This window comes from Budorcas taxicolor, chromosome 16 (assembly GCF_023091745.1).
Source record: "Budorcas taxicolor isolate Tak-1 chromosome 16, Takin1.1, whole genome shotgun sequence".
Taxonomy (NCBI): Eukaryota; Metazoa; Chordata; class Mammalia; order Artiodactyla; family Bovidae; genus Budorcas; species Budorcas taxicolor.
Window position 1 is genome coordinate 36,011,654 of NC_068925.1, and position 16,172 is coordinate 36,027,825.

Consider the following 16,172-nt stretch of genomic DNA (forward strand, 5'->3'; position numbering starts at 1 on the left):
TTCACTTTCACACCAATGGACAGATCATCAAAACAGAAAATTAATAAGGAAACAAAAGTCTTAAATGATAAATTAGATGAGATGGATCTCATGGATATCTTCAGGACATTCCATCCAAATGCAGAAGAATACACCTTCTTCTCAAGTGCACATGAAATATTCTCCAAGATAGACCACATCTTGGGTCACAAATCAAACCTCAGGAAATTTAAGAAAATTGAAATCATATCAAGCATCTTCTCTGATCACAATGCTATGAGACTAGATATCAATTACAAGAAAATAACTGTAAGAAACTCAAACACATGGAGATTAAACAGCACATTTCTAAATAACCAACAGGTTACTGAAGAAATCAAAAGGGAAATAAAAAAATTTCTAGAAACAAACGACAATGAAAATACAACTCAAAACCTAAGGGATGCAGCAACAGCAATTCTAAGAGGGAAGTTTATAGCAATACAATCCTACCTCAAGAAACAATAAAAACATTGAATAGACAACCTAACTTTACATCTAAAACAACTGGAAAAAGAAGAACAACAACAAAAAAACAAAACAAAACACCAAAACTAGTAGAAGGAAAGAAATCATAAAGATCTGAGAAGAAATAATTGAAAAAGGAATGAAAGAAACAATAGTAAAAATGAATAAAAGTAAAATCTGGTTCTTTGAGAAGATAAATAAAATTGACAAGCCTTTAGCTGGACTCATCAAGAAAAAAAAGAGAGAAGAATCAAATCAACAAAATTGGAAATGGAAAGGGAGAGGTTACAACAGACAATGCAGAAATACAAAGGATTATAAGAGACTATTAGGAACAACTATATGGCAATAAAATGGATAAACTGGAAGAAATGGACAGATTCTTAAAAAAGTTCAATCTTCCACGACTGAACCAGGAAGAAATAGAAATTATGAACAACCCAATTACAAGCACTGAAATGGAAGCTGTGATCAAAAATCTCCCCAAAAACAAAAGCCCAGGATCAGATGGCTTCACAGGAGAATTCTATCAAACATTTAGAGAAGACCTAATGCCCATCCTTCTAAAACTCTTTCAAAAAATTGCAGAGGGAGGAACACTTCCAAACTCATTCTATGAGGCCACCATCACCCTAATACAAAACCAGACAAAGACAACACACAAAAAGAAAACTACAGGCCAATATCACTGATGAACATAGATGCAAAAATTCTCAACAAAATTTTAGCAAACGGGATTCAGCAACAAATCAAAAAGCTCGTACACCATGATCAAGTTGGGTTTATTCCAGGGATGCAAAGATTCTTCAATATATGCAAATCAATCAATGTGATACACCGTATTAACAAATTGAAAGATAAAAACCATGTGACAATCTGAATAGATTCAGAAAAAGCCTTTGACAAAATTCAGCACCCATTTAAGATTAAAACTCTTCAAAAAAGGAACCTACCTCAACATAGTAAAGACCATATACAATAAGCCTACAGCAAATATTATTCTCAATGGTGAAAAACTGAGAGCATTCCCCCTAAGATCAGGAACAAGACAAGGGTGTCCACTTTCACCACTCTTATTCAATATAGTTCTGGAAATCCTAGATCCAGCAGTCAGAGAAGAAAAGAAAATAAAAGGAATCCAGATCAGAAAAAAAGTAAAGCTCTCACTATTTGCAGGTGACATGATATTGTACATAGAAAATGCTAAAGATAGTATCAGAAAATTACTAGAGCTAATCAGTGAATTTAGCAAAGTTGCAGGATACAAAGTCAATACATTGAAATCACTTGCATTTCTATATACTAACAACAAAAAATCAGAAAGAGAAATTAAGGAATCAATTCCATTCACAATTGCAACAAAAAGAATTAAATATCTAGGAATAAATTTACCTAAGGAGACAAGAGAACTGTACACAGAAAATTGTAAGACACTGATGAAAGAAATCAAAGACAACATAAACAGATGGACAGATATCCATGTTCCTGGGTAGAAAGAATCAATATTGTGAAAATGACTATACTACCAAATGCAATCTACATATTCAATATGATCCCTATGAAATTACCAAAGGCATTTTTCACAGAACTAAAACAAAAAATTTCACAACTTGTATGGAAACACAAAAGACCCTTAATAGCCAAAGCAGTCTTGAGAAAGAAGAATGGAGCTGGAGGAATCAACCTTCCTGACTTCAGATTATACTGCAAAGCTACCATCATAAAGACAGTATGGTACTGGCACAAAACCAGAAATATAGACCAATGGAACAAGATAGAAAGGCAAGAAATAAACCCATGCAACTATAGGTACCTCATTTTTTACAAAGAAGGCAAGAATATACAATGGGGCAAAGGCAGCCTCTTCAATAAATGGTTCTGGGAAAACTGGACAGCTACATGTAAAACAATGAAATTAGAACACTTCCCAACACCATACACAATGATAAACTCAAGATGGATTAAGGACCTAAATGTAGGACCAGAAACTTCCACTAAAACTCTTAGTGGAAAACTTAGGCAGAACACTCGATGACATAAATCAAAGCAAGGTCCTCTATGACCCTCCTCCTAGAGTAATGGTAGAAAACAAACAAACAAACAAAAGTAAACAAGTGGGACCTGATTAAACTTAAAGGCTTTTGCAAAGCAAAAGAAACTATAAGCAAGGTGAAAAGACAACTCTTCAAATGGGAGAAAATAATAGCAAACAAAACAACTGACAAAGGATTAACTTCCAAAATATACAAGCAGCTCATACAACTCAATGCCAGAAAAACAAACAACCCAATCAAAAAGTGGGGAAAAGATGTAAACAGACATTTCTCCAAAGAAGACATACAGATGGCTAACAAACCCATGAAAAGATGCTCAACATTGCTCATTATTAGAGAAATGCAAATCAAAACTACAATGAGATTATCACCTCACACCAGTCACAATGGCCATCATCAAAAAGTCTACAAACAATAAACACTAGAGAGGGTGTGGAGAAAAGGGACCACTTTTGCATAGTTGTTGGGAATGTAAATTGTTACAGCCACTACGGAAGACAGTATGGAGATTCCTTTAAAAACTAGGAATAAAACCACCATTGACCCAGGAATCCCACTCCTAGGCATATACCCTGAGGAAACCAAATTGAAAAAGACACATGTATCCCACTGTTCATTGCAGCACTATTTACAGTAGCCAGAACATGGAAGCAACCTAGATGTCCATCGATAGATGAATGGATAAAGAAGTTGTTGTACATACACACAATGGACTATTACTCAACGATGAAAAGGAACACATTTGAGTCAGTTCTAACACGTTGATGAACCTAAAGCCTATTATACAGACTGAAGTAAGTCAGAAAGAGAAAGATAAATATTGTATACTAAGGCATATATACAGAATCTAGAAAGATGGTACTGAAGAATTTATTTGCAGGGCAGCAACAGAAAAACAGACATAAAGAACAGACTTATGGACATGGAGAGAAGGGAGGATGCCAGGAGCCAGTGTGAGCAACTCCGCCCGTGGCAAAGGTCATGAGGAAGGAGGCTTCGGCATATGCAAAGGCGTGATCAAGCCTCAGGAAACCCCCTGTTCCCAAGCATCTACCCCCAAAACCAGGGTCTGCCTACTTTACTGTTTTATGCTCTCACCTATACCTCTGACTTTACGGGGGGCTGACCCCCATTACCTCTCTCAGAGAAGGAGTTAATTTACATCTCCAAGTCAATAAAAATTACTGGGTGTGACAAGGGTGTCTCAGGTCAAACCTCTCTGCTGGCAGACTAGCTTGTGTGACAGGATTATCCATACTCCTGCCACTAGCACATGATTGTTTACTGCCTCTCAACCATAAACAGCACAGAGAGTTTAAAGTATTTTGAAAATCTTAATTAGCATAGGGCTATTCTCATTGTTGAGTCAATGATTGTCAGGCCTCCATATCCTTAGGCACCTGGGAATATACTAATCAATGTATTTGGAAAATAGAAAAAGAAATATAGTAGTTTTTTATGTTAGCAATACTAGACTTTTTGAGTTAATGAATTTTCTCTTTTGTTATAGATCACTGTACTTTGTTATAAATCACTGTGTCCTTGCTATGTAAAAACGTAACTTTATCACTATCTTAAGACTAAATAGATCTTAAGGGGAACATTGGCGAAGGGTTTTCATTTGTTGGGTTGGTGTTTGCTGCTAAATCTCCATATTCCCTGCCCTTATAATGAATATAACAAGCATATAGGGGAAATAAGCATTAACCTTTAAGATTAATCATGTTAACTTTAGGTTAAATAAATTCCTTTCTTAGTTGTAACCCCCTACAACCTCACCCTATACGAATGCAACTTTATCTGGTACCTTCAGAGCGTGGCATCTGGTTTAAGAAAAAACACCCTTGGAAAAAATAAGGTTTTTGGTTATCAGAAAGAAAGGGTCATAAAATGTCAGCAGGCCTCAGGCCAGAACATGATGTAAAACCCCTAAGACCTTTTTTTAATACATTTATATGAAGCACCTGATTTTGATAAAGGTCAGGACTGCTGACCCCCGCGTGACTCTGTATTCATCCCTATGTATAACAAAAGGTATCTAAGCAAACTTAAAAATAAAGAAATGGGATCAGTTTCTGGAAAGACTGATTCCCCCATGTCGTTACTTTCTTGCTCCCCGTTTTTCTGGCTGAATTCCCATCTGGAATGTGGGTACTCACCAAGCCTGCTAATTTTGCCTGGGCTTCTAAGATCGGACCGGGGAGGCCTCAGTGCCTCCTCTCCTTCAGGAGAACGGAAAGACACCTGTGGCCTATGTAGGTGGTTATTGGTATTCCATGTAAACCAAGTTATTCAGCCTCTGTTTCTCCACTAAATTTCCTACTACACTATCCGTTTCTAATCTCTCTATATATCTGTAATTAAATAAGTTTTTTCCTAGGACGCCAATTCCGTCCCCACCTTCGAATTACCCTGGATCCACTGGGGCTAGACCCTGGCAGGAGGAGAGGGTGAGATGTATGGATAGAGTAACATGGAAACTTACACTACCATATGTAAAATAAATAGCCAGTGGGAATTTTCTGTATGTCTCAGGAAACTCAGACAGGGGCTCTGTATCAACTTAGAGGGGTGGGATGGGGAGGGAGATGGGAAGGAGGTTGAAGAGGGAGGGGATTTATGTATACCTATGACTGATTCATGTTGAGGTTTGACAGAAAACAACACAATTCTGTAAAGCAATGATCCTTCCATTAAAAAAAATAAACTAAAAAAAATGAGAACAAAAAACACTAGGGATGTGAAACAGTGTTTAGCAATAATAATTATACTGGGAAAATAGATAGATAAAATATGAATTTTGTCCTCAAAGAATTTATGGTCTCCCAAAGTATATCCACGATTGCAAGTCCTTCACAGCAGTGCTGTACTTGAAAGAGGACATGGTAAGCCTGGAGGCTGGACCAGCTCATGACGAGTCTCCGAAGCCAAGTAAAGAGCTTGAAATTGACTCTATCAAAGGTGAGGAACCAATGAAAGCTTTAGTTAGGCTGAGAATTTAGGATAATCACAGTGGTATGAATGAGATTTACAGCAGGAGTGCAGACAGAAAGACAAATTTAGATGTCATTTTGAAGGTTCAGATGAAAGGGTGATGGCTTGAACTACAGCTGAGGCAGCAGTGTCGAGAAGAGAAGACGGATTTTGCTCTAGTCCTTGAGTTTTGTTGACTGCTTAGCTGTGGGACAAGGGAAAAATTAATGGCTCCCTTATTTCCATGATTGTGCTTTCAGGCAAGATGATGAAAATTAAATGAAGAGAAGGTGTGTCCAACATAGACATAAATGTTGTTAATAATCAGCAGTGTACATTCCTCATATTTGGTCTCAAAGGGAAGTATCCATTTAACATCTTCTCTTTGACTCATTTTATTTTAATTTTGTAACTAACACCTGTTTGTATGGCTCTAATAAAAGTAACTATTAAAGTTGGTATCACACAGCCCAGAAACAAAAAAAAGTTACTTATGTCTCCACACAAGTAATGTATTCTCTCTCATTCATAATTTAAATCTCCATTTCTAAAATCTATGACATTAAGTATTCTTAATTATTAGTTTACAGATATTTTGTTTGCTGCAATTTAAAAAAATTCTCACTTCCTTTTCTCCTAAGTTTTGTCAGTTTGGTTGTAGTACCCTGAGCCCTTCAATTCAGTTCAGTTCAGTTCAGTCTCTCAGTCATGTCTGACTCTTTCTGACCCCATGAATGACAGCACACCAGGCCTCCCTGTCCATCACCAACTCCCAGAGTTCACTCAAACTCATGTCCATCGAGTTGGTAATGCCATCCTGTCATCTCATCCTCTGTTGTCCCCTTCTCCTGACCCCAATCCTTCCCAGCATCAGAGTCCTTTCCAATGAGTCAACTGTTTGCAATGAGGTGGCCAAATTATTGGAGTTTCAGCTTTAGCATCATTCCTTCCAAAGAACACCCAGGACTGATCTCCTTTAGAATGGACTGATTGGATCTCCTTGCAGTCCAAGGGACTCTCAAGACTCTTCTCTAACACCACAGATCAAAAGCATCAATTATTCAGTGCTCAGCTTTCTTCACAGACCAACTCTCACATCCAAACATGACCACTGGAAAAATCATAGCCTTGACTAGATGGACCTTTGTTGGCAAAGTAATGTGTCTGCTTTTCAATATGCTATCTAGGTTGGTCACAACTTTCCTTCCAAGGAGTAAGCATCTTTTAATTTCATGGCTGCAATCACCATCTGCAGTGATTTTGGAGCCCCCAAAAATAAAGTCTGACACTGTTTCCACTGTTTCCCCATCTATTTCCCATGAAGTGATAGGACCAGATGCCATAATCTTAGTTTTCTGAATGTTGAGCTTTAAGCCAACTTTTTCACTCTACTCTTTCACCTTCATCAAGAGGCTCTTTAGTTCCTCTTCACTTTTTGCCATAAAGGTGGTATCATCTGCATATTTGAGGTTATTGATATTTCTCCTGGCAATCTTGATTCCAGCTTGTGTTTCTTCCAGTCCAGCGTTTCTCATGATGTACTCTGCAGATAAGTTAAATAAGCAGGGTGACAATATACAATCTTGACCTACTCCTTTTCCTATTTGGAACCAGTCTGTTGTTCCATGTCCACTTCTAACTGTTGCTTCCTGACCTGCATATAGGTTTCTCAAGAGGCAGGTCAGGTTGTCTGGTATTCCCATCTCTTTCAGAATTTTCCACAGTCTATTGTGATCCACACAGTCAAAGGCTTTGGCAAGAACCCTTCAGAAAGCAAGAAATGACAAAAATCAAATTTATGGGGGTAATGTTATTAATCATGATATTACATCATGATAACTCTATCATATGAAGGGGTTTTTTAATCATGGTTATATTTAATTTCAAAAAGAGTTTTATTTGGTAATCAGCTAGTCTCAGTCTGTTACAGCTGGAATATAGACTTTTGTCTCATGTGGAAGCTGAAATAAGTTTTACCAAATACTCATTTCCATGTTTTGAAATAGAGCTGGAGGGAGCTTTATGCAGACACCGGTTAATTATACACGGAGTAGTTTTACCCTAATAGGAAAAAATAAGGTGGTAAAATCCAACAAAGTGTTCAGGAGAGTTAAAGAAGTTTGTTAGCTAGACTGCTTTGAAATGAAGAGGCACAAGCTGGAATCAAGATTGCTGGGAGAAATATCAGTAACCTCAGATTTGCAGATGGCACCACCCTTATGGCAGAAAGTGAAGAGGAACTAAAAAACCTCTTGATGAAAGTGAAAGAAGAGAGTGAAACAGTTGGCTTAAAGCTCAACATTCAGAAAACTAAGATCACAGCATCTGGTCCCATCACTTCATGGGAAATAAATGGGGAAACAGTGGAAACAGTGTCAGACTTTATTTTTGGGGGCTCCAAAATCACTGCAGATGGTGATTGCAGCCATGGAATTAAAAGACGCTTACTCCTTGGAAGGAAAGTTATGACCAACCTAAATAGTATATTGAAAAGCAGACACATTACTTTGCCAACAAAGGTCCATCTAGTCAAGGCTATGATTTTTCCAGTGGTCATGTTTGGATGTGAGAGTTGGACTGTGAAGAAAGCTGAGCACCAAAGAACTGATGCTTTTGTGGTGTTGGAGAAGACTCTTGTGAGTCCCTTGGACTGCAAGGAGATCCATCCAGTCCATCCTAAAGGAGATCAGTCCTGGGTGTCCATTGGAAGACTGATGCTAAAGCTAAATCTCCAATACTTTGGCCACCTCATGCGAAGGGTTGACTCATTTGAAAGACCCGGATGCTGGGAGGGATTGGGGCAGGAGGAGAAGGGGACAACAGAGGATGAGATGGCTGGATGGCATCACCGATTCAATGGATGTGAGTCTGAGTGAACTCCGGGAGTTGGTGATGGACAAGGAGGCCTGGTGTGCTGCGATTCATGGGGTCGCAAAGAGTCGGACACGACTGAATGACTGAACTGAACTGAATATACAAAATGCATTCAACGCAGTTTTAAGTGTGCAATGAACCTTGAGAACCTGGCTGTGATAAATTGGATTTTTTCAAAATGTAAAAAAATAAAAGCCAATTTTATTAGTTTGTCACAGCTGTCATATCAGCATGCATTTTTTTTTAAACATCAAATTGGTGAATTTTTATGTAGCCATTTTTAATATTGAATAAAGAAAAAAAGCAACATTTTGGCATATTATGCTTCATTATTTCAAGGAATGTTAAAACATAGCTGCAATGCAAAAAGAAAAAAAGGGCAAAATGTTTGTCCTCTGTATGGAGAAGGTGCTGTGACTGATGAAACATGTCGAAAGTGGTTTACGAAGTTTCATGCTGGAGGTTTCACACTAGACAGTACCTTGTGGTCAGGTAGAGTGGTTGATGGAAATCCAATTAAGACACTCACTGAGAACAATCAATGTTATACCACGCAGGAGATAGCCAATATACTCAAAACATCCAAATCAAGCCTTGAAAGTCACTGGCACCAGCCTGGTTATGTTAATCACTTTGATGTTTGGGTTCCACATAAGTTAAATGAACAAAACCTTCTTGACCATATTTCTGCATGCAATTCTCTACTGAAATGTGATGAAAACTTTCCATTTTTTGAAAAAAAAATTATGACAGGCAATGGAAAGTGGACACTGTATAATAATAAGGAATATAAAACATCATGGGGCAAGTGAAATGACACCAACCACACCAAAGGCCGGTCCTCATCCAAAGAAGGTGATGTAGTGTACATGGTGAGACTGGAAGGAACTCCTCTATTATGAGCTCCTTCCAGAAAACCAAAGGATTAATTCCAACAAGTACCACTTACACTTAGACCAACTGAAAGCAGCACTCAATGGAAAGTGTCAGGAATTAGTCAACAAAAAGTGCATAATCTTCTATCAGGATAATACAAGACCTCGTTTCTTTGATGACCAGGCAAAAACTGTTACAGCTTGGCTGGGTAGTTCTGATTCATCCACCATATTCACCAAAAACTGCACCTTCAGATGTCCATATATTTCAGTCTTCACAAAATTCTCTTAATGGAAAAGGTTTCAATTCCCGTGAAGACTGAAAAAGGCACCTGGAACAGTTCTTTGCTCAAAAAGGTGAGAAGTTTTGGGAAGACAGAATTATGAAGTTGCCTGAAAAATTGCTGAAGGCAGTGGAACAAAGCATTGAATACATTGTTCAATAAGGTTCTTGGTGAAAAATGAAAAATGTGTCTTTTATTTTTATATTAAAGGCCAAAGGAGGTTTTTGGCCTACCCAATATATCCAGTGATCATTTTTGGATGCAAGAGTTGGACCATAAAGAAAGCTGAGCACCAGTCAATCCTAAAGAAAATCAGTCCTGAATATTCATTGGAATGACTGATGCTGAAGCTGAAGCTCCAATATTTTGGTCACCTGATGCAATGAACTGACTCCTTAGAAAAGACCCTGATGCTGGGAAAGATTGCAGGCAGGAGGAGAAGGGGATGACAGAGGATGAAATGGTTCGATGGCATCACTGATTTGATGAACATGAGTTTGAGTTGTTAGGTTAGATCAAAGGAAATCCTGCTGTTTGCATTAACATGCTGGACCTTGAGAGTATTATGCTAAGTGAAATAAGTCAGATGCAGAGAATCAGGGTATGTGATCAGCTTGTGCTCACAATCAAAATCAGCTTGAGCTCAAATTCCCTGATTAGCTGATGTGTTGGAATCTCCATTTTCAGGTTTCTGGTTCTAACTAGTCTGGGGGCTGCATGCCAGGGGCATACTGATACAGCAAACTTCTGGTTAAAGTTGCAGTCAACCTGGTGGGTGTTTTAATATCTGCAAAAGTTAGGTACATGTTTCATACTTAGGGTTATGTCTTTAAAACAGAATCTGGGGTCTTTGTGATAGATTTGTTATGTTTAACTCCTTAAGCTATAGCCATAACTGCTCAAGTTATAGGAACTCTCCTGCCTGACTCTCCTGTCTTCGTTTCTTCATTCTTTACTTCCCCAAACGTTAACTGCTAGGGCCTGTCCTTTGCTCTACATGGAGAGCCTAGGGATTCATGGTATATTTCTAAGGCTGCTTTTCCCAATCAACAACAAGCGGGGACACAGAGCAGTCTATATTGTCCCAGACCTTCTGGGAAGGTCCTGCAGGCTCTTTCTCGGTTTCAGTTCAGGAATTTTGTGTTCTTTAAAGTCTTAATAGAAATACTTTTTTGTTTGCAATTTTTTCCCCAAAATTAATTGATGAATTTATTTGTTTGACTTTGAGGATCTGAGCTATCATCTACTATTGGTTTCTAATTTTATCAAATTGGAATCAATTGAAATATTACTTTTAGCTTTCCACATAGTCAATTTTGTGATGGCCCCATATATAATTGAAAAGATATATCTCTTCTAAATTTTTGATGCAAAATTCTATATATACATATTTACTAGTTCCTTAAATGTGATAGTCAAATCCATTAAATCCTTGCTATTTGTTTCTCTACTTTATCTACTGATTTTTCAGAGACAGCCAAATAATTTAAGAGATCATTTTGATGACTCTGTGTGCAATTTTTTCAATTCTAAGTTACCTCAAATCCTTTTAGATTTATAAACAAATCAATAGAATGCAGTCTTCTGTGAGTTTTAAATGAGGAGTGAAGAATTTCCCCTCTCTTTTTCCATAGTTCACAGATTACTTTGCAATCAAATATGCTTCTTCACATTTATTCTTCCAATAACACAGAATGATATCTAAGGAGTCAATACTGGATTGATAAGAAAATGTCTCGGGAAACATAAGAGCTGGTCAACCTCATTCTTCTCTTAGAAATATGGATATACTGAAATTTATATACATTGACACTACTGAAAAAGAATATCTCATTTAGAATGTAATGAAAACCTTACTCTGTCTGCCTTCTGCTGCTGCTGCTGCTAAGTTGCTTCAGTCGTGTCTGACTCTGTGTGACCCCACGGACGGCAGCCCACCAGGCTCCCCGGTCCCTGGGATTCTCCAGGCAAGAATACTGGAGTGGGTTGCCATTTCCTTCTCCAATGCATGAAAGTGAAAAGTGAAAGTGAAGACGCTCAGTCGTGTCCGACTCTTAGTGACCCCGTGGACTGCAGCCCACCTGTCTGCCTTACTCACTTTTAATTATGGGCAGTGCCTTGCCTTCAATGGATATAGGCATTGAAACGTGCCACAGGCACACTGTGGTTAACCCTTACGGGGTTAACACTTTTTTTTTTGCTAAACAAGGGAAAGTAATACCAGGATTTCATATTATAAACAAGAAAAGTGGATACCTCACACCAGTCTATAGATGCATCTGGGTTGTTGCAGAGCTTCCTATAAAAGCATTTCACATCTTGACTCTTAACTTCTGGACCAAAGAGTTCCTGTACCATCTTGTAAAACTTGTCATAATCAACTGTGTCTGCATTGTAACAAAGAACAAGAACTTTGTCAGAAAATTCAAAGGACTATACTGCATTTTTAGTTGCTTTTTCTATTTTCTAATTTATTTCCTGGTGGTGATGGTTTAGTTGCTCAGTCATATCTGACTCTTTGTGATCCCATGGGTTGTAGCCCACCAGGCTCCTCTGTCCATGGGGATTCTCCAGGCAAGAATACTGGAGTGCGTTGCCACACCCTCCTCCAGGGGATCTTCCCAACCCAGGATTGAACCCATGTCTCCTGCACTAGCAGGTGGATTCTTTACCACTGAGCCACCTGGGAAGCCCAATCTATTTCCTTATTTCAACCTATAAAAACTTCTAAAGTTTAAAGATATTTCCATGGGAACATAACTAAGCTCTTGGCTAGAATATTACATAGTCAGAAAGAAATAATTTACTTTGGTGTTTAGTATCTCCCCCATAGACTTTATTTCAATTATTTTAGAAGTCTTGTTCAGGAATACAAAGGTCAGGAAGTGAATTACTTCTTTCCTATTAGGAATAAGTTTTACTAATAGGAGTATTTCCTCAAACTAATATTGGGTAGATGATAAAAGTGAGCAAAGAGCATGTCTTCTTTGGTTTTGTTTTGGTTTTTTTTTCTCACCAAAGTTATATTATTTTTTTCATTATGTCATTAGTTCATCTCAGCATATTTTTATATATGATGTAAAGTGAGGGTGTTTCATTTTGGATTCTCTAAGAAGCAGAGCCCAAGACAGATGCAGAATTGCAAGAAACTTACTGGGGGTGGGGGGAGCTCCTGTGAAAGAAAGAAGAATGGGAACAGGAGTATGTGATGAGAGAGTTCAGCTCGTAATAAAGTTCTGATACATGTTAAGAGAAAGAAAGGTGAATTCATTCAACACCTGAAAGACAGGTCTCCATACCACCTTTCAGTAGAACTCCCACAGATCCTGAGCCCTCACTTGCCCCTTACTCTTCTTAGGTCTCAGCAAAGAGACTGTTACTGGAAGTGGTGTGGTAACAACCTACCTGCAGGTTCCTTGAAGAGCCAGAATTCTCCTGCCCCTACACCCTTGTAATGCATCTTTCACAGTTTATCCCAATCCTTTACATGCAGAACTTATTCAATAATGTTCTTCGTATCTATTGTCATTATTTGTGTAACTTCCCTCTTTCTCTTTAACATTTGCGGTCGTTCTGTAATTGTTGAAAGGCTCCAATCTGTTTTTCACTATCTCTTCTGACATATCTCTCCTTGAAATAATTTCTACTAATGTCAAATTCCCTAAAGTCTTGGATAACATCTGACTTTTCCTGAATTTTTATCACTAACTTGCCACATGCTGCTGCTGCTGCTGCTAAGTCGCTTCAGTTGTGTCCGACTCTGTGCGATCCCATAGATGGAAGCCAACCAGGCTCCCCCATTCCTGGGATTCTCCAGGCAAGAGTACTGGAGTGGGTGCTAGAGAAGGTAAAAAAAAAAAAATCTGGACTCTAACTGTATGCAGGTCAGGAAGCAACAGTTAGAACTGGACATAGAACAACAGACTGGTTCCAAATAGGAAAAGGAGTATGTCAAGGCTGTATATTGTCACCTGCTTATTTAACTTCTGTGCAGAGTACATCATAAGAAACACTGGGCTGGATGAAGTGCAAGTTAGATTCAAGATTGCTGGGAAAATATCAGTAACCTTAGATATGCAGATGACACCACCTTTACGGCAGAAAGTGAAGAAGAACTAAAGAGCCTCTTGATGAAAGTGAAAGAGGAGAGTGAAAAAGTTGGCTTAAAGCTCAACATTCAGAAAATGATGATCATGGCATCCAGTCCTATCACTTCATAGGAAATAGATGGGGAAACAGTGGAAACAGTGTCAGACTTTATTTTGGGGGGCTCCAAAATCACTGCAGATGGTGATTGCAGCCATGAAATTAAAAGATGCTTACTCCTTGGAAGTAAAGTTACCAACCTAGAGAGCATATTCAAAAGCAGAGACATTACTTTGCCAACAAAGGTCTGTCTAGTCAAGGCTATGATTTTTCCAGCGGTCATGTATGGATGTGAGAGTTGGACTATAAAGAAAGCTGAGCGTTGAAGAATTGATGCTTTTGAACTGTGGTGTTGGAGAAGACTCTTGAGAGTCCCTTAGACTGCAAGGAGATCCAACCAGTCCATCCTAAAGGAGACCAGTCCTGGGTGTTCATTGGAAGGACTGATTCTGAGGCTGAAACTCCAATCTTTGGCCACCTCATGTGAAGAGTTGACTCACTGGAAAAGACTCTGATGCTGGGAGGGATTGGGGGCAGGAGGAGAAGGGGACGACCGAGGATGAGATGGCTGGATGGCATTACTGGCCTAATGGACATGAGTTTGAGTGAAATCTGGGAGTTGGTGATGGACAGGGAGGCTTGGCATGCTGCAATTCACGGGGTCACAAAGAGTCAGACATGACTGAGCAACTGAACTGAACATTCAGAGAAATGAAAAGAGCTTCCTCAAGTCCACTTAGCTATTCAAGGACAGAGTCAGATGAGGAACTGTACACCACCCTCCCATTCAACGTCTTTGCTATTCAGCTATGTTGCCTCTCCCTGTTACAAGAAGTAATTAAATTATATTAAAGTAATTTGTAAATTATTAAATTCTATCATCTTCCTGTTTGACAGTATTCCCAGTTCTAATCAACAGATCAAACTGGACTGCCCCATGTTCACTGATCTTACCTTCTTTTTGGGCAAACACGCCGGCTCTTTCATCTCTTTTCTGCGCTGCTACATGTTCAACCAATCTTTCAAACCCTCTCAAGGCTGTCCTGAAACTGCTAACCTGCAGTGCAGTGTTGATATGTTTTTCCTCCCTGATATCCATAAGGACACAGGGAATCTTTTATTTTGTCCAGAAATAACAGTGTAAATTTGCCAACTTGGAAAACCTTCCAGCTGTTGCAATGCCTCCCTGCTGCCTCAATTTTTGCCCTAGGTCTCATTCCTTTGATCTTAACATCCCATACTGTGGATAGGAGTATAGCAGGGAAAACACTGACTTAGGTCTAATGCATTTCGTATAGGCAAACACCAGTAAACTCCTGACCTCATAATGTTACCAGTGCCCTTCATATGGTCCTTATTGCATCATAATACCTTTGTAACATCCTCCTTCCTTCATAAAGAGGAAATTGAGATTTCTTTCTCCACAAATTTGTGTGTATGTGTGTGTGTGGGTGTGTGTGGGGTGTGTGTATATACTGCCTAAGAGGAAAGAAAAATGGATAAAGGCCAAGTATGGAAACTGGGTATTACCTTCTCCCCTCTATATCTCTTTTCACCTCATTTTGCCTGCCTTAGGATATGCCCTGGAGAGTAAAATTCACATTCATTCTTGCAGCCATACTTGATTGGATACCTGAACTTCTAAAAATGAAAATGTATTTCAGTATCTGACCTTTCTATGACAAACGAAGATAGTTTTTGAGGTCATAGAGAATAAAAATACTTTTTCTTCGTTTATGTATTGTCCTTCAATTAAAATAATAAAGCAAGCCAGTATGAGGAAGAGGTAGTTCCTGACTGAGAGGAAAGTTCTTTCAAGGTATCATTAGTTGAATGAGAAGAAGCTTTCTCTTTGTCTCCTTTCCTCTAATTGCAAGCTCCAATACTCCAAAACTATTTAGTGCAATTGCTATTAAATCAAGTTTTCCAATATTTAACTCTATGGGAAGGAGAGCTTGTCTAATATTTTATCCACCATGAGCTAACTTCCTATGCTTTAGGTGAGTTAGATGAAGTCCAGCTTTAAAAACATTTGCAAGACCTTGCATTCAGAAGTGAATCAAGTAGCATTGCTGGGTATAATACTGGGTGTAATACTGTCTCCTTAATATTCATCTCTGGCTACTAAAAGGACAAAATAAGACTTTCATGTAGGAAAAAAATCTCCTAATTTCTTTTGTTCCTTCTCTTTTCCCTTTAAAGCTTTCAAAATATAGGTAGTGACACATGAAGGACCACTTTTCCTACCATTCTCATGCATTCTCATTCTCATTCATTCAGCAGATATTCACTGAACACCTGCTTCACCTTAGGTACTATTTTAGGCACTGAGGAAACAACAATGAACAAAAGAGCTTATTGAGCTTTCAATCTGATGGAGAAGACACACAAACAAGCAAGTAAGTAATATGGCAGAAGGTGATAAATACGCTAAAGAAAAAGAGTGAAAGTATGTTGGGTTGGGGGATAAGTCAAAGGAC

The 16,172-nt window shown here is 38.5% G+C and overlaps 1 protein-coding gene across 1 annotated transcript in view; it reads right to left on the minus strand.

The window, feature by feature from the left end:
* WDR64 (WD repeat domain 64) overlaps positions 1-14,791 on the minus strand; it is a 124,563-nt gene extending 109,772 nt beyond the window's left edge. Inside the window, exons 1-2 of the mRNA XM_052653988.1 lie at positions 14,647-14,791; positions 11,803-11,933 (exon numbers count right to left, since the gene is read on the minus strand). Coding sequence (XP_052509948.1) covers positions 11,803-11,933; positions 14,647-14,791 — 276 coding nt within the window. The remainder of the gene's footprint in view (positions 1-11,802; positions 11,934-14,646) is intronic.
* Between the last annotated feature and the right edge of the window lie 1,381 nt (positions 14,792-16,172).